General features: G+C 34.3%; 1 protein-coding gene across 1 annotated transcript in view; it reads left to right on the forward strand.

Moving 5' to 3' along the window:
- DNAH12 (dynein axonemal heavy chain 12) overlaps nt 1–19,317 on the forward strand; it is a 72,794-nt gene extending 53,477 nt beyond the window's left edge. Inside the window, exons 53-73 of the mRNA XM_069812269.1 lie at nt 108–255; nt 1,115–1,260; nt 2,833–3,047; nt 4,010–4,202; nt 5,057–5,249; nt 6,176–6,348; nt 6,858–6,998; nt 7,958–8,116; nt 9,140–9,284; nt 10,116–10,266; nt 10,596–10,849; nt 11,417–11,557; nt 12,397–12,534; nt 13,453–13,686; nt 14,112–14,297; nt 14,773–14,876; nt 15,980–16,184; nt 16,380–16,517; nt 16,988–17,079; nt 17,336–17,403; nt 18,530–19,317. Of these exons, the coding sequence (XP_069668370.1) occupies nt 108–255; nt 1,115–1,260; nt 2,833–3,047; nt 4,010–4,202; nt 5,057–5,249; nt 6,176–6,348; nt 6,858–6,998; nt 7,958–8,116; nt 9,140–9,284; nt 10,116–10,266; nt 10,596–10,849; nt 11,417–11,557; nt 12,397–12,534; nt 13,453–13,686; nt 14,112–14,297; nt 14,773–14,876; nt 15,980–16,184; nt 16,380–16,517; nt 16,988–17,079; nt 17,336–17,403; nt 18,530–18,720 (3,415 nt within the window). The 3' untranslated portion in view covers nt 18,721–19,317. The remainder of the gene's footprint in view (nt 1–107; nt 256–1,114; nt 1,261–2,832; nt 3,048–4,009; nt 4,203–5,056; nt 5,250–6,175; nt 6,349–6,857; nt 6,999–7,957; nt 8,117–9,139; nt 9,285–10,115; nt 10,267–10,595; nt 10,850–11,416; nt 11,558–12,396; nt 12,535–13,452; nt 13,687–14,111; nt 14,298–14,772; nt 14,877–15,979; nt 16,185–16,379; nt 16,518–16,987; nt 17,080–17,335; nt 17,404–18,529) is intronic.
- The last annotated feature ends 101 nt before the right edge of the window (nt 19,318–19,418 follow it).

Consider the following 19,418-nt stretch of genomic DNA (forward strand, 5'->3'; position numbering starts at 1 on the left):
CTCCACCTGAATTTAAGATAACAACAACAAAGGTTGATTTTTACTGTCAATATCATTAATGTGGAGGTTTCAGCACCATTTTTTTCTGTATTTTCTGCTTGTTATAGATGGAATAATGCTGCAAATGATCTTCAGGACACATATGATAATTTGACAGGAGATGTTCTGATATCAGCTGGTGTGATAGCATATCTTGGAGCTTTTACTGCTGGATTTCGACAAGAATGTACCAAAGACTGGAGCAAACTGTGCAAGGTTAGAAGGTTATCTTAGATTTAAATGACTGTTTGCTTTTTTTCACACTACTGCGGAAGGCCTCAAAAATAGCTTGCCGTTTATTTAATATTAGCCTAGTAAAAATTAAGATCAATGGGATAAATTCTGCTGATCCAATATTCTGTAAATTTGAATTTAATTAAATCAGTTATTTTACTCTAGAGTTAAAAGTACCATATCAGAAACAAGAGCACATCATTGACTTTGTAAGGCTTGATTATTACTTAAATAAAATCTCAGAATTTTCTCTTTTTGCCTTTAAATGAAAGAATTAACTTTAAAATGCAGTTATGTATAATGTAAAAAAACTTTCTATAATAACTTACACTGGCACATATTTATATGTTAATTAAATGGTCGATTATGCTGTTTGCAAAGGGACAGTTCCAACATACTTATACTAACACCATAATTCATAAATCAAGTGACTTGAAGTCACTGATTGTGGCTGTGACATTCAACAGTAACAAATCAGCATTGGATTACTATATTGAGTTATTGGAAGATATAGTCATTAGAGGATTTCCAACTGTGTGTGAGTTTCTTAAGGTAATGCATTGTCATAACTTTATGAAACAAAATCCCCACATTTAGAATGTACAAAAAACTAGACAAATCCTGCAAAATCTGGAGAGAGAGAGTAAATACTCAGTGGGAAATATAGTTAGCTGTTGAAACTATGATGTTATTTTTCCCAGAATTTTTCTTATAGTTGACCTATTTCAGACTCTTAAGGAATTGCACATAGTCACTTTGGATTTAAGTGGCATTTAATAAAAGATGTAAAGAAACATGGAATAAAGTTAAACAAGGTTTTCTTTTCTTTTTTTTTTTGCAGGAGAAAAATATCCCTTGTTCTGAGAATTTCTCTTTAAGTAAGACTCTTGGTGACCCAATAAAAATAAGAGCCTGGAATATTGCTGGTTTGCCAACGGACATATTTTCTGTAGACAATGGGGTCATTGTTGACAATTCAAGACGTTGGTAGGTGACAAAAAGGTTTAATTTTCAAATCCAAACAAGCTTTCACTTTTTTTAAAAAAAAGCATACAATGTCTAGAGACAGTGTAGCTTCTGTTTAGACAATGTGATTGAAATCAAGAGTGGAACCTTTACATCCAGCTCCTGTGAAATTTAAGATGTGTAACACTTTAGAGAATTGTGTATGTAGTTCCTTGAAAGCTTTCCTCTCAGGAGATGCAGTGCTCTTGGATAAAGTTTTTTCCCCCCTCCTTTCCCCCCTCCTTTCCCCCCTCCTTTCCCCCCTCCTTTCCCCCCTCCTTTCCCCCCTCCTTTCCCCCCTCCTTTCCCCCCTCCTTTCCCCCCTCCTTTCCCCCCTCCTTTCCCCCCTCCTTTCCCCCCTCCTTTCCCCCCTCCTTTCCCCCCTCCTTTCCCCCCTCCTTTCCCCCCTCCTTTCCCCCCTCCTTTCCCCCCTCCTTTCCCCCCTCCTTTCCCCCCTCCTTTCCCCCCTCCTTTCCCCCCTCCATTTTTTTCTAATATTGTACCTTGTTGTCCTATTACTAGCTAGCGAAACATTTATAAGAATTGATTTTAGAACTACACATAAATCCTCATGCTTTACATGTTTAATGATAAGACTCAGGTTACGTAAATTGCAGGGTCCAGATATATCACAGTCCACTTCAGGTTCTTATGGTTATAAGGCTATCAGATGACATTTTAATGCTTTATAGATATTTATTGTGTGTGAAACTCTCATCTATATAAAGTATTATTTTAGGACCTTTAACAACTTTTTTTTTTAATTCCAACTGAAATTTTATTTCAAGGATGGTATCTATTACATTATATGAAAACTTGTGATAGCTGTCTGCAAATAATCTGCACTCAGTAGAAGTACAAGATTATAAAACTTTCTGGTGATGTTCTTGTGATCTGTGTTCTCTTAAGAATTAGTCTTTGTGATAGATTCAGATTATATTCAGCTTATAGTGTGTAATTCCATTTTTAGAATGTTGTTTAATTCTTTGAGGGTGCAGTTAGAGGAGGTGTTTGATATCATTCATGCCTCACATTAAAATACATACATATAGATGAAATCAGCAAGTACAAAGGGGGTCAAATGTGTTGAACAAAATTAAAATATTGTCACCTTTCCCTGCCCCACTTATATTTCCAGCCTTATACTAGTTGATATACCAACATATCAGATTTAAATTGCAACTAATTGTTGACTTTTTTTTTAAATGAAAAAATGTATGAGAAAGAACTCAAAATTTGTAAAACTAAATATATTCTAAATACTGAGAATTCCAGGGGAGAGGCAGAACAAGATTTTACAAGAATTCTGCATTCTGGTGTATTTTATAAAAAACGTTATGAACATTTTTTGCAACTCTTAAAACTATTTTTGGTATTACTTTTCAAATTATGATAAAACATCTATACCCCCATTTCTCACTGATCTGTTAAAATAACAGAATCAAAATTGTATCATTTTTTCCTTGACAGCCTGACACAGAAACATTTTTAAATAGTTTAAATTTTTTTAAAACTCCTGCAAGCACTGAGAAAACTGTGTCTTGTATGTTCTAGGCCATTAATGATCGATCCTCAAGGTCAAGCAAATAAATGGATCAAGAATTTTGAGAAGGAAAACCGCCTGAATGTTATCAAGGTCAGTGACACAGATTATATGAGAACCCTGGAGAACTGCATTCAGTTTGGAACTCCACTTCTGCTAGAAAATGTTGGAGAAGAACTAGATCCATCACTTGAACCTGTGCTACTTAAACAGACTTTTAAACAAGGTACACAAAAATTAATTTTGAACCCTGAAGTAGATTACATTAATGTTCATCTTGTAGTCTATGGTACTGTCTGATGTTTTTCTTATTACTCTCTGGTTTACTACTGCCTGTGGTAAGAGGAAGGTAACTTCACAATGGCCTGAAGTTTTATTTTATTTTTTAATAAATATCATTCATGTATCACGTGATAGTAGTTTTGTGTGAAAACCTTCACCATGTCACTATAGGAGACTAAATGAAGACACTTGACTCTGCAAAGGGAAGATTCTCAATTAAATTATGTTTTGGTTGTTCATTCTCATATGTTTTAGTCTAATACTAATATTTACTAAATTTTGCACAAATCAAGAAAAGTTGTCAAGACATGTTGGTTAAGGCACAATTTTCCTGTGTTTCTCTGGAACTTGCTAAGTAGCTATGAATTTGGTTTTAAAACTTTTCTTTGTTTTCTCCTGGATAAGGAGAAAAATTGCAGAATAGCACAAATATGTTTTCCTTCCTTCTTACATAGTTTACCTTTCCTGGTTTTCACATTCATACTTAAAAAAAATAGAGAGAGAGAGAAAAGCTCAAACACTTTTTATCCCTTTGGTTTTGTTTTTTGGGGGTTTTTTTAGTTTCCTATGTCAGACAGGTAATTCAAGGAAAGAATAGTCTGTAAGAATATCATGTTTAAGAATAATTCCATGGTGCTCTGTTGCCATCTCCAGTATTGTATATGCACATTGAAATTATGGTAGTAACTGGATTGACTGGATTTCATCTGCTAAGAGTAAAATGTGGCCTCACTGAAGTCTGTGAGAATTTTTCGGAGTATCAGATTTATTTATTTATTTGTTTGTTTATTTATTTATTTATTTATTTATTCATTTATTGTTCCTTCTCAGGAAATTTGTCATTGACAAGAAATTAGCTTTTATTTAATCACAAAAGTTTTTTTTTTTTTCTTATCTCAACTTTAGGAGGCATGGAGTATATCAGGCTTGGTGAGACCATTATTGAGTATTCCAGTGATTTCAAGTTTTTTATTACCACAAAACTGAGAAATCCACATTATATGCCTGAACTTGCTACAAAAGTTTCTTTACTCAATTTTATGATAACACCAGAGGGACTTGAAGACCAATTGCTAGGTATTGTCGTAGCAAAAGAGAGGTAAGTCTCTCTTTATGGCAAATAGCCATTTAAAGTTTTTATGGCATAATTCCAAGGAAATGAGAGATTAATTTATTGGAAAGCAAAATGAATGTTACATGGTGTAAATGTTGCTCAGTAACAGCTTTAAAAAAAAAAGAAGTTGTTTTTCTAGTTGTCGTATCTAAAAAGTTTGTTAGGAAAACAGATTGTCTTGTTTACTGTGGGTTAAGTGTCCACAAGTTAATTAAAATAGCAGATGTAAAATCATTGTTTTTTCATGGCAGTTTTCTCCTGAAATATTCCTTTCATGTTAGAAAACTATGTAAATATTATTTGAAGTTTAAGTCATTATTGTGATTTTTGCAATTTGACTGAGCTTCCAGACAAGGATGCAGAATTATGAGGATTTAGTTTTAATTTCATATGAAAGAAATGCACACTACCTCTGAAACTGATTATGGGTCTTATCTGAACCCTCACAGAGATACAGAGAAGTAGTTTGTAGGTTGTACAGAAATGGCTATACAATTAGGCTAAATTCTGTTTGCTAAAAAAGCGTTTCCAGCAGTAAACTTACTCCACATATCACATGGAGTTTTTTCAGGAAGAAGAGATACAATGAAGGAAAACTAGGATGTACTGACATGTGCAAAATGCTATGATGTTAAAGTTTGGACCATCATTTCCAAATACTGAACTGAAGTTATGCAAAGAAATCTATACTCAGAATTATAAACACATGCTGAACAGTAACAACCTATTTAAACTGAAGAGAGCATTCACAAATATTTATTCTACGAAGAGGGAGTCTTCTTTACAGTCAGTGGAAGATGAACATTGACTGTTTTTATGGTATTTGTTTTTTTCATTAGACCAGAATTAGAAGAGGAAAGAAATGCTCTCATCCTTCAATCTGCAGCCAATAAAAAGCATCTAAAAGAAATTGAGAAGAAAATTTTAGAAACCTTACATTCATCTGAAGGGAACATTCTGGAAGACGAGACTGCTATCGAGGTCTTGGATTCTGCTAAAATAATGGCTAATGAGATCACAAAAAAACAGCAGGTGAGGAGTGTGTATATGTGTTTTTGTTAACAGTACGTAGAAATTAAATGTTAAAAGTTGCAGCTAGCAGAAGGAATGCAAATTAGATGCAAAGTGTAAGGAGGAAATTCTGTGCTTGTGAAATGTGAAGAGAAATAAAATTAGATCCCTTCTCACATCTTCACTGGTGGTTTATTAAGTCTCCAATTAAGAATATTTAAATAATATGTATCTATCTGTAAGGACTGGGTGAGAAGTAACAAATTTTGAAGTTAAGGTAACATGTTAGGATAAAAGAAGAAACTAATTTTTTAAAACAACAAAAATATTCAGGGAGACATTAATAATCTGGGTGACCAACGTAGGTATGCAAACGCAGATTCTTTTGTTATACTTAATGCAAAAAATACCAGCTGAACTCAATGAGAGCTAAATAACATTGGTAAGAGAATAAATATTTTTATTTTTTTTAATTACTATAGACTTAACAGAAATCCAATAGTAGTGTTTCCTTCAAGCTGCTGTTGGCCTTTCTCCTCTTTGTTAATGCCTATCAAATGCAATCTCAGAATATGTCTGATGGTCAAATTTTGAAAAACTTCTTTATATTCAAAGTATTGTTTTGAATATTGCAGAGATAAAGATTGATACTTTTGGTGCTAAATGATGCATTGAAACCATTGTGCCTCCTTTGTCCTTTGTTTTGTCTATTGCATCCTGTAGTATACGTAAATAGATCAGGCAGTACTATGTTAAGGGCAAGTACTCATTTTACCTAGTGTAGTTATCACTTACTGTGACTGTGCATTTTGGAACATAAAAGTTGTCTTACTCTGGCATTATAAAGTGCTGTATGTAAGTATTTTAATAATGTTATTAAGTAGTAATATTTTTGTACAAAAGAGAATATTGAAAGCTTTTCTTTATCAACTACTATTCATATTTAGATTGCAGAGAAAACAGAACTTAAAATAGCCGAATCTCGAGAAGGTTATCGACCTATTGCAACGCATTCATCAGTGCTGTTCTTTAGTATTGCGGACTTGGCAAACATTGATCCCATGTACCAGTACTCCCTTAGTTGGTTTGTTAACCTCTTCATCAACTCTATTCATGATAGGTAAATACAGTCTTTTCTGGTGTAAAATAAAGTGTTTTCCTTCTCTTCTTATAAACAGTTCCCTCCATTTTGAAACCATGTACCTATTATGCCTTGTTAAATGCAGGTTTTTGAAACAAAATGTGATTTGTTAATGAAGTAAATGCTCTTTTTAATTACTGTTTGAGCAAACAATGAACTGTAAGCATGTGCTTTATTTAAGTGTTTTTAAGAATGTGACTTACAGAACGGGTGAAGTCTGATTCTGAACTAGGCTCCATTACGAACACTATGAGTGCACCACCTAACTGGCAAATTGATTTCAGATCATTATTTTGCTTGGGACTTTTAAAAGAGCTGTAAAACATTGGGTATAATTGAAACTTGGGTGAAATGGGCATCTAAGACCATTGTGGAGCATGTGGGCCTAATATAATTCCTCTGCAACCCTAAATAGATTTAGAGTTCTTAACTGATTTGCCTAAGTTATTCAATTTGAAGTCTCAGTTTCTCACTTCTTTTCTTTTTAGTAACAAATCCAAAATTTTGGAGAAGCGACTTCGATATCTAAATGACCACTTTACATACAATTTGTATTGCAATGTGTGTCGTTCACTGTTTGAAAAGGACAAGCTGCTCTTCTCGTTTTTGCTATGTTGTAATCTTCTCATGTAAGCCCATTTTTGTGAAGTCTCTTTTAATAACAGAAACTAATGATTTTCTTATAGTGGAAAAAGGTATTGCTGAGATAACGTATTCTCGTGCATATTGATAATATAGCCTTTGGAGTAATATCATGAATATTTGGGGTTTTCTAATACTGATAATATTTACAAGTGATGGAGAATGTGAGTACATGCATCACTACTATGTATAGGCTTTGGACATTTTACATAAGGAATGTTCCTATGCTTATTAAAATCAATGGTTTTGTCAATGATACATCTTTGACTCCCTTTAAAGGACCCGGGTAGTGCTACATAGCATCCTATGTCAGGAACAATTGCTGTTATTTAAGAAAACGTTTTAGAAAGAAATCTGACAGTAATGTGCCATCCCAGCAAGCTTTTGTCTTTGTTTTTAATTTTCTCTCTTCTTTCTCTTTTATCCTTCTGCATACATCATGAGGTCTCGCTTGCAGTCTTCCCTCTTCCACAGGCTTTTCAGCTTAGTCTTCCTGTTTTTTTTGTGATTTTGTGTGACTACATTGTGAAAGGAAAGATAAGTTCAAAATTGCACGATCACAACCATCATGTGCATACTTATTTAATTACAATGTGTACATGTCTGTATATGGACCATTCTTCCTGGGCCAATTTGTAAAGCTACTGTATTCCCAGAACCCATTATTTTCTATAAAGCCTTTAAAAATCAGGAATAATTGCACTTTTAAAAACAAATAAGCAGATATTTACCATTTACCCCTTGAAACCCTTACTATAGTCTTAATCAGTCATTTTTACCATACAGTTTTTTAACTATATAGAATACTGAGATCTGATTTCAGCTGCTACTGCAGTAGAAGTATTACTAAATGGCAGTGAAGTGTAATTAATTTTAAACAACTCTTTATATTATGTAAAATTGTATTTCAGTAACTGAATATTATCCATCTTTTTTTTTAATATAGGGCTAAAAATGAAATAGAACATCAAGAGTTTATGTTCTTACTAACTGGGGGTGTGGGTCTCAAGAATAAGTATAAGAATCCAGATCCATCTTGGCTACCAGATAAGAGCTGGGATGAATTATGTCGTGCAAGTGAAATCCCAGCTTTGAAAGGACTGAGGTATAGTAAAATGTTGACGTGAATTAGCCTTAATTGTTTTTGACCAAAGCATGTGTAACATGCTGAAAGAAATATTTCCTGTATGTTTTCCAAACCAGTGCCAGAATGCCAATATGGTAAAACCAGCCCCTTTTTTATCATTAGGTTTGCTTCACTTAAATAAGTCAAACAGTCGGTTGGCTAATTGTAATATTATTTAATTAAACTATTTTTCTAAATTATTTGAAGCATTCCCTAAAGAACCTTTTCTTTTGGAATGTCTCCATGGTAGAGAAACAGTGTTTCAAGGGGGTCAGTGGAGGCCAAAGGAAGTATAGGTAGCAAAATTCCACTGCAGTGCCAGGCGAGGAATTTTTCTGGTAAAATCTAATCTCTTGAAATCAGGACAATTTCACCCTGGATTTAAATAGAATTTAACCCTAAATTCTGGAGCCAGCATGGCTGTACAAGTCTTGTATATAAATAGCTGACAGAGCCCGAATATTTGGAGGATTTGGATCCAATTGTGGAAACACTGCTCTCTTAGAAGACATTGTTTGGGGCTGTTTTGTGGTTTTCCCCCTTTGAAGTTTTAGTAGCAATTTGGATGATGATCCAGTCTTTAAACAGTCTGGAAGTTGTCCCATTGCAGAGGACATACTCTGCATGTTGCGTGGAAAAAAAAAAAACTTTTTCCCTGGTTGAATTTCCTGGTCATTTTCTTCAGGTAAAGAGTAGAGTTTTCATGAAATAGGAGAGGCAGAAAATTCACCCAGACCTTTGAAGGTCCAAGCAGTGCTGGCTGGAGGAATAGGCAGAATTTATTGTCAACTCGGAACCTTTCAGGTGGAGTCTTGTATGTCTGCAATAGCATGGTGGGAAAAGATTTTTCACTTTTCAGCATGGAGAAGCTCAACTGTAGGATTATTTGGTGATGTAGATGTGGAGTGGCTTGTTTGACAATACAATGCAATTGGCTTCTGATAAACATCAGAAAACAGACTCCAGGTATTTACAGTAATTGCAAGTGCTTTTTTTCTCTAGGAGTCACATCTCTGAAAATATAGGCGAATGGCAAAAAATTTATGACAGCAAAGAGCCACAAAGCTTTCCGTTGCCAGAACAATTGAGTAATACATTAAATGAATTACAAAAGATGATAATTCTTCGGTGCTTAAGACCAGACAAGGTAACGTGATCTGTCATCAAGTGTTTGTAGACTGTTCCGTGTCTTGTAGCGTAGTTTGCACTGGTTGTTAAAATAACTAATCTGTTGCTTCATTAAGAAAATAAATGCTGTTCTTATTTTTCAGTTGAGCAATACAAACACTGCAAGCATCAGCTGACATCTTTTGTCTGACGTGATTTAATGCATCTTTCAGAGTATACTCATTGTTCTAGTTTTCTTCAAGTGCTTGTTCATGTTTAGTCTGTTATATACTTGAGAGCAGGATATATTAGCCTGAAAAAATACACAGAGTATCCAGTACCATGTGCTTTCATACAAAGGGTTCCAAGGCAAAGAGAGATCAAATGTGTTTATTTGAACAGCCAAAGTGAATTTTTAACACATTCTACCTTTGGTGCACTTAGCAAATTGTATTGGATGTACTTTAGGAACAATCAATGTTAGGATTTAAAGTATGTATTGCAGTTACTCCTTAGAATGAATTAAAAATAATAACATTAATATTTACTAAGGGGGAATGTGATGGTCCTCCACATCAGGTAAAGCCTTAATTAAAGTCTTACTGTAATTTAATATTGGTTATATGAGGTACGTTATTTTCTAAAAGCATTATTTTTCCTCTTGTAAGGAAAAAAAAAAAGAGGGGGGGTGTCTACAAGAGGTGAAATCTTTGCTCCTGAAGCGTTCTGCAAGACTAGTCTTAAATCTGTGCAAAGCAGAGAGGTGTCTGTAGGCTCAGGAATTTGACTAATATATGGTACATAAAAGGTGCTGTCAAATATCCAGTTATGTTTAATTTATGTTAATGGTTTTATTTACTTTTTTTACCAGATTGGTCCAGCTATAACAACATTTGTAACTGATAAACTGGGGAAGAAATTTGTAGAGCCACCACCTTTTGATCTAACAAAAAGTTACTTAGATTCAAATTCTACAGTCCCTTTACTATTTGTGCTGTCTCCAGGAGCAGATCCCATGTCTAGTAAGTATACACAGAAAGAGAAAGCAAAAGCGTAGTACAGCTTTTCAGATTAGGGACCTGAATTTCCCCTTCAATACACAACGAGGATTGTTTTGCACTTAGTGCAAGTAGATTTGTGTGCCTCATGTCACACTGGTAAAATTCTTTGCTCCCTAAAAATGGGAATGGTATTTTAAACTGAATAAATTTTACACTCTATATCAAAGTTGTACCATCTTATTAGATGTACCTTTTAACACAATAGTAATAAAAAAATTTAAATTTTTTTTTTCCCTGACATAACTTTTTTTTAATGAAGAAATGCTAAAATCTTATGCTTTCTGTTCAAGGCCTCCTGAAATTTGCAAATGACAGAGAGATGGCTGGAAATAAGTTTCAGTCCATCTCATTAGGACAAGGACAAGGACCTATAGCTACAAAGATGATTCAAAAAGGAATGGAAGAAGGAACCTGGGTTTGTTTACAAAATTGTCATTTAGCTGTCTCCTGGATGCCAATGCTGGAGAAAATATGTGAAGAGTTTAACAGCGAAAAATGTCATCCAGTCTTCAGACTTTGGCTTACTAGTTACCCTTCACCAAAGGTACATGCATTGCCAAATATTCTGTATTTGGGGAAAGGAAAAGTTGATGATATTTTTTGGAAATATTCGTATCCCTGAATGAGCTGATGATACAGAACTTTTCTGAAATACCATGAGGCTGTTGAAGAGATAATTTAATTAAGAAAGTACATTTAGAAAATAATAATAAACATAGTAATACCAAGCTTCCTTTTTAATATTTTGATATTGTGATATGTAATATTTTGTGTACTAGTGAATGGAACTGCATTTCGCCAGCGTTTATAATAAGTTTTTATGCCATCACCGAGGTTTTGTTTCACATAAATTAAAAAAATTAATTTTGCATTTTATTTATAAGGTGTTGAATACCAAGAAAACATTTTAAAATATAGGTTTGTTGTTTACAGCAAGGTCTTACTTTCTTTATGCCTTTGAGAATTTTTTCTAAAAGCTTCTAATGTTTAAAATGTAATTTCTTACAGATAATTGCTTATATAACAAACACAGAGTAATAATATATTGTTATAACAATATAGCATCTATTCCACACTTTCTGAATGGAGTTTTGCTATTTTTTATTTCTAGTTTCCAGTAAACATTCTGCAGAATGGAGTGAAGATGACAAATGAACCTCCTACTGGTCTCCGGTTAAACCTACTGCAGTCATTTCTTTCTGATCCTATTTCTGATCCTGCATTCTTCTCTGGATGCCCAGAAAAGGAGCTGGTAATGTACCTATCTTTTGACAGTTTTATTCTTTCTTTTTTTTTTTTTCTTTTCCACAGATACACTGATTTCTGTCCAGTGAATATTATAAGCTAAAATTTTTACTATGGTTGTGAGTTTAGGTTTTGCAATGATAAAGATGATTAGTTGAGAATTACTGCCAGGTAGTTTCATGTGGCAATATTTTAAATGGTTTCTTAAGCTTTATTAAATTACATACCAATTACACACACATATTACACAATGTACTTAAACTCTGAGCATTAATTAGTAGGGCATAGCTATCATTATTGAGATGGTAAGCACTGAAAAGGTCTTTTCTTGCTACCAGGGACCAGTACTGCAGTGCCCATACATCTTACTAGTAAGTGATAAACCACTTAGCTAATCATTACCTATGAAGGAAGTGAAAAACCAGTGGGATTACTCAGAGATATGAATGTGGTAATCAATATACGTAGGTATAAGTGGGTGCATCTAAGGACTTATATTAAACAATGCATCTGTATTTTGTGTTTGTCTAATGAGCCTTAAAAGTAAGTATCTGGTGCTATTTGAATTCTTACAAAGTCAGCTGCCCTTTACATGGAAGAAGAAAAGAATCTTGTGTAATGGTACTTGAGGAACTAGCTAAATGTGCTTGCATATGTGGCAGCTATGTGTGTATTTGTTCCCAAGTCAAATAACCACAGCGTACTTAATAGTTGCCTGTATTTGTACAGTATTTGTACACACAAATGGAGTGTGTTAACCAAATGGTGTGTTTTCTATGTAAGTTACAGACTGGCATGAGCATATAGGCTAGTTAATAATACTTTGTTGTTTTGTTTTTCTCAAAGGTATGGGAGAAACTGCTCTTTGGAGTTTGTTTTTTCCATGCTCTTGTTCAGGAGAGAAGAAAATTTGGGCCTCTTGGTTGGAATATACCCTATGGATTTAATGAATCAGACTTGCGAATCAGTATCAGACAGCTGCAGGTAGAATCTTATATTACTACCTTTAACTCAGATCTTGCGAAGCATAGGAACAAGCTGATAGTCAAAAAGGAGCAATACACTTATGCTACATCAAATGTTCCTAGATTTTCATGGCTTCAGTTCAGCTACAAAGGCAAGGAATGTCAATCATATTATAAATACTTTCAAAATTACAAATGAAATAAAATTTAAAATTGTCCTTTGTGAGATTTAGATTCATATAGATGTATGGAATATAATGAGTATATATGAGTATAACAAGAGTTAAAATTGTCATATATAAGACTTCACTGTGTTTTAAGTAACAACATGTCAGTGACAGTCACCTATTATGGTGTTTTTTGTGGTTAGGAGGAGGAATTATTTTTTTCTACATATAGACTGTTAGTTAAACAGAGCCTCAGACTGTTCTCCTTCCCTAAAACGAAATTCTGAACACTGCTTGACCTTGAGTCTTCTCCAGACCCTGTTTAGAAAAGTCAGTAGAGCTAAACCTGTGAATTACAGAAGCTGAGGCTGAACAGTTGGAAAAGTTATCAAGAAGTTAAGGAAAGAGATCAGAGGGTTCTGAAAATTGGAAGAAAAATTACATGAAATGCATATTTCTTTATGACACAGAAAAGTGTCCATCTAGAAAGTTTAGACTGGAAAAACTATCCACTTAAAAATAATTAAAGAATTACTTGAATTACTTACTAATTTGGATATTTAGAAGAGGCTTTTACTACTAACTCCTCTTTATTTTAAACAGAAATTTTACCTGAAAAAGGGTTTCAGAATTCGAATTTCCAACACTTAGGGCGAAAACTCCATAAACTGTGGTTTTGCATGCACTATAGCTTCCAACCCTTTAGTCTGTAGGTCACACTTGTTCTGCAGATATTTTGTCTCTAGAATTACTCGTGTCTTCTGTTTCAGTTATTCATAAATGAATATAGCCATGTTCCTTTTGAAGCTGTGTCTTACCTAACTGGTGAGTGCAACTATGGAGGTCGAGTGACAGATGACTGGGACAGACGTTTACTGCTGACAATGCTGGATGACTTCTACAATCCAGATATAATTGAGAATCCTCGTTACACTTTTTCTCCCAGCGGCAACTATTATGCTCCACCAAAAGGCACATATGAGGACTACATTGAGTTTATTAAGGTAAAAAGTAGCAACAAGATTTTGAACTGTTAAAATGATGATGCACTAAAAAACAATCCTTAAAGGCTTCTCTGTGTTGAAAAGGTAGTTCTGCAGCACATTAAACTGTGTGCTTGGCTTCTTGCCTAACTTCCTTGTATGATCCTTGCCATGATCTAGAACGTTTCTCAGAGGGAGTCAGTAGGTAAACAGGAGGGCCTAGCATAGATAATCAAGAATTCCTTGGAATGGAATGGCTTTCTGTAAGTGAGGTGATGGCTCTATCACCAATAATACTGTCTGCAAATACCTACCATTAAGGTCCTTATCCACCTTCAATTAAAGTCAGTGGTAGTTTTTCACTCTGCTTCTTAAAGAAGACTTTGATCTAATTCCAAGCCTGCTGCTTTTTCTCATGCAGATGTTTGTTGTTTATTTTGTCTTAGAGTCTTCCCTTTAGTCAGCAGCCAGAGGTATTTGGTTTGCATGAAAATGTGGATATTTCAAAAGATCTTCAGCAGACTAAGATCCTCTTTGAATCTCTGCTTTTAACACAAGGAGGAGGCACTCAGGGAACTTCTGGAGGTGGTGACAGCACTCTTTATGAAATTGCAGATGATATTCTCAGCAAGGTATTGTATTACACCAGTGATTCCAATTTATCTTTTTACAAAGCAGAAATTCTTTAACTAGAATCTTCAGTGTCAAATTGATTTTGTGTTGGAGGAAAAACCTCCTGGGGGGGATTTAATGCAACATGAAAGTAATAAATAGATAGGAGATGGGAGACAGAGAGAGAAAGCAGAGTAAACTTTGGAAGAACAGTGATTTATTCACGTGAACAAGATTAAAATTAATAAAATTGAAATGTATTCATAACTTTTCATGGTATGAAAAATTCTAGGTGGTTTTTAAAAGATAAATATCACTTTAAAAAACCCATAATTTTTGTTTAGATTGAACTGCTAAATACTGTATTGATAAGATACTCATCAGAAAGTTTAATGGTATCTATTACCCTGCAGTTTTTTACATCTGCATACTTTTAATATAATACTGATGCATAATGATATATGGCATGATTTCCAAATATGTTGTCATTTACAGCTTCCAAATGATTTTGACATTGAAGGTTGCCTAAGTAAATATCCTGTGAGATATGAAGAAAGTATGAACACTGTGTTGGTGCAAGAAATGGAAAGATTTAACAAGTAAGAGTGTTATATTTTATTTAATGTAACCAAAATCTTTCCATTTGCAGAAAAAGTTTTCCTGCAAATCATACGCTGTAAACCCCATGTTGTGTGAAATATTTTATTCATTTATTTGTTCCCTTCTAATTGTCTGCAGTGATATCTGCAGTCCAAGCACCATTATTCCTTGTGGAAAGTCAGAATGTAGGATAGATGTCAGGAAAAATGATCTAGTGGCAAAATGAACTGAAAGAGGAAAATACATGACAGAAGAAGGGAGTCTGAGGAGGCACTTGGAAAAGAGAATGTGAACAATATTTTTATGTTTGGAGTTTTTTTTAACTTCACTTTCTCGTTCACCATCTTTATCTTCAATTATATTTTATTTTCTTCGTATTTATGACCTGTAGGGTAAAGGGGTTAGAAACTATAATAAACGCACAGTTATAGTTTAAGAAACATTTTCCTTGATAGTTGGAAATATTTCTGCTTATTTCTTGTCTCATGTGCTTCTGCTTTAAATTATTCCTTTTTTTCCCGTTCCCTGATGCCTTTCTTCCTATACCTTATTTTCACAATTATTCTCCAAGCACTACAAACTTATAATCACTTTTATTTTTCTCTTTGGGTCCCCAGTCTCTCTTTTGACTTTGTTTCCTAATTTTCTTTCTTATCTTCACCTGCTCCTCCATTCTTTCTTCCCCCTCTTCTATTTGTCTCTTCATGTCTCCCACTTCATTTTCTCCTAAACTTTCAATAATGCTCTCTGGCCTTCAGTCTCCCAGTTTTCCTTTGTTGCAGACCCTACCCACCTCTTCTTTTGTAATCTAAACCTTTTTCCTTCATCTAGTATATGGTGTATACATTTGGAGTTCCAAATTTATTCTCTTACCAACAAATACAGAGTATTATCAGATATAACAAAATAATTTATTAAACTGTTCCTAGTCTTAAATGAATTGTCACAAATGCACAAATCCATGACTTTACAGATGTGGCTAATTGCGCAGTTATATAGCAGCTATACAAGTTCTGTAGATGGCTTCATAATCCATGGAGGATGTTGTGTTTTACAGATCATGCAAAATGTGTGAAAATTTTGTTTTATTTTTAAATTCTAGTTTAATCCAAACTATTCGTATTACGCTAATTAACCTGAAGAAAGCCATTAAAGGACTGGTTGTTATGGATGCTGAACTGGAGGCTCTGTGTGGCAGTCTACTTATTGGAAAAGTTCCTGAGAATTGGGCGAAACGTTCATATCCAAGTCTAAAACCATTAGGGAGCTATATTCTAGATTTTCTGGAAAGGCTGAAATTTTTACAGGTAATGTACAAGAGGCAATACTACCAACTATTTAATCTACGTCTTCATATAATTTGTAATTTACGTTAAAGGAGCATTGGGAAAGGAGTGATAGATTTCGCTTAGATTTTCTGAGTACAGTTATGTAGAAAATGGTCAAACAATACTGGATTTGTCTCTTTCTGATTATTGAATGTGTCATTTTTCACTTTCCAGGATTGGTATGAATTAGGGAAGCCCACAGTTTTTTGGCTGTCAGGATTCTATTTTACTCAAGCTTTCTTAACTGGAGCTATGCAAAACTATGCTAGGAAACACAGGATCCCTATTGACCTTCTGGGATATGAATTTCAGGTAGGGAGAAATTATAAATGCATCCTTTGTTAATCCGAGTCCTGATTTTGCAGTGAGATGTAGTAAGTAAATTCTGACTGGAAGGTTCATTTTGCAGCTAACTCACTGCAGTTTGAAGACATACATTTAATTCTTTGGTAAGGTAGGCATGTTAAATAACATCTGTAAAAGAGTTATATTAAAAGTAGTTTTCTCATTGGACTTGGACCTCCACTCAAGAAAATAGCCTATAGAGTAACATGTTTGTCTGTGTGATTAAAGCCTTATTTTCTAACCTACAATAAAGGTAATTAAAAAACCCACAGAAATCTGCTGTCTTTATAGTTTTGTATAAAAGTGGTACTGAAAGGAAGGTATTACTATATTATTTTCAGTTTGGATTGATCTTCTGAAGAGTGGCTATTAGCATAATACCTCAAAAAGCAAAGAGCTGTGAACGTTTAATAACATGGAACACTTATTTCTCCTAGGTTATTCCTCAGGATACTGCTGATACTGCACCAGAAGATGGTGTTTATATCCACGGATTATTTTTAGATGGAGCTCGCTGGGACAGGACCAAGTCAGTAACAAAGTGTTTTACTATGGTTCTGGAAAGCTTTCCTAGGTGCTTAAACAAGATTTGTTTAAAAATTTTAAGTGATACTTTTCATATTGTTGAAATAACACACCAAATGAAATACTCTTTCATGCACGGAAAATGGAGAAGGAAAAAACCAAAAAACCCCAAGCAAGTAATAACCAAAAAAACACACACCAAACCCCTCTTCAGTTAACACCAAGCCACAAATAATTACTTTGTTGCTTTCTCTCACCAGGGGAATGTTAGCTGAGCAGTATCCCAAATTGCTCTTTGATATGATGCCAATCATTTGGATAAAGCCAAGTGAGTATAATTTCTCTGAAGTGTGAGCTATTCAACAAGAAGTTGCAACAGTGAATTCCTTTTTTACAGATCGATGCTCCTACCCTCACCAAAGTTACCCAACTGTGCACAGAAGTCAAGTGCATCTGACCTATGACTTTTACATTAAAAACTGGTCCTACTAGCTTCATCTCATCTGAGCAATAGGCCTGTCCCTTTCGCCACAGATATTTATAATTATGAATTAGATGAAAGGACTAGCTAAATGAATTTTTTTATAAATATGTTTAGGTGCTGCCCAATCTATTTTTCAACCAAAAATTAATTTGGGTAGGAAAGCACATGGTGCTTGAATTCCTGGCTCTACTCAAGTTGAGGAGAACTTTTAGTTGACTTACAGAGACTCAGTGTTTTACCTCACATGATTTAGCAAGGTTTGCTCAGGTTATTTTTAGCTGCTATGCTAGTTGTCTGTCATACTAGTAAGATATTTTCCATAACTCTTGTTTTCTTTGATCAGGAGCAGTAAATCCCTGGTTTTGTTTATTCACTTCAGCAGGACTTTCTACTGCAACTGTTGCAACTTACATGTTATTAGCTAATAGGCAGTCTTATAAAGTTTCCACTTTTTCTGCCCCTGCTTTCTCTTACGGTTGGATGAATCTGTTCAGATATGCATGACTTTAGACTTTGCACGAGTTGCATGTAAGCAGTCTAGGCATACAAAGAGTTCCTGCTGAGCTGCATCCTTGGGATCTCAGGTGATTGAATTGCAGTTAGGTTCTGTGGCTGCTGGACCAGAATTCTTGTGGAGCTGTTAAAAGCTTGCGTATAAACTGTGCTTTAAATAAGTAACTGTTCAGATTTTAATGTGTCTTTGAATGATTACAAAGCTGGTAGAATCACAGAAAGGCATCCGGTCCTGAAAACAAATTGTAGTTAAATTAGTTGGGTTTAAAACCAAAACAAACTACAAAAGAAAACACACAAAAAAGCCAGATAATTTTATTATGTTACTCACAAAACAGTTTTGCATTTTTACTTAGCTTTAAGGATGTTACTGTGAATACTTAATATTTGTATGTAGATTATGTTTCTATCAATAGATCTGCTGAATGTAGTATATTATTTTGGTTTTTTTTTGAAGCTGCAAAATCGGACATCAAGAAATCTAATGCGTATGTTTGCCCACTCTACAAGACAAGTGAGCGTAAAGGAGTCTTATCTACTACTGGACATTCTACTAACTTCGTCATTGCTCTGATGCTTAACACGGATAAACCAGTCCAACACTGGATCAAGCGAGGTGTTGCGTTGCTCTGCCAGCTGGATGACTAACTTTGGACAGTTCAGATTCAGACTTCACAAGATCCCATTCTTGTCGTTGGCCTATAGAGGAAGTAGAACATCCTGTGTAAAAGAAACATCTGGACTTTTTTGATACTAAAATATTTTCTGATCCTCAATATTTTGTCTTAAATAATTATGTATTATTATTAGCATCCTTACAATCTATAGAAGATACAGCTAGGATTTTAGCCTTTGGTAATATTATTGATGGGTAAACATCAATTTTATGCATTACTTGAATACCACAACATATATCTTAATGGAAAATGAAAATAGTCTGCACTTTCTGAGAGAAACATTACAGGTAATGAACTTGAAGCATTAAGAGTGCTGAATTATGTGAGTGGAAAGCTAGTAGGTAGTAAGTTTTGGGATTTCAATCTGGATTTCTGTATAGCCTATGTTCTGTCATAGCAACAGTGAAGACTGCAGTTTGAGAAATTGTTTAACTGTCTATAGTCGGTACTTCTGATGACTTCATTCCTCAGCAATTTAATCCTTTCAAGATTTAATTCAGATATTCTGATTTTTGTAAGTTTTTTTTTCCAAATAGTTTCTGTGAAGAATAAATGATAAAACCTCCCTTATGACCACCTGCTATAAAATGTTATCTGTTTCCCTATTGCTCCAGAGAGGCAGTCCAGTTTCAGTTCCTTCACTAATTCTGCACTTTTGTTTCCTTAAAA

Source organism: Haliaeetus albicilla, chromosome 24 (genome assembly GCF_947461875.1).
Source record: "Haliaeetus albicilla chromosome 24, bHalAlb1.1, whole genome shotgun sequence".
NCBI lineage: Eukaryota > Metazoa > Chordata > Aves > Accipitriformes > Accipitridae > Haliaeetus > Haliaeetus albicilla.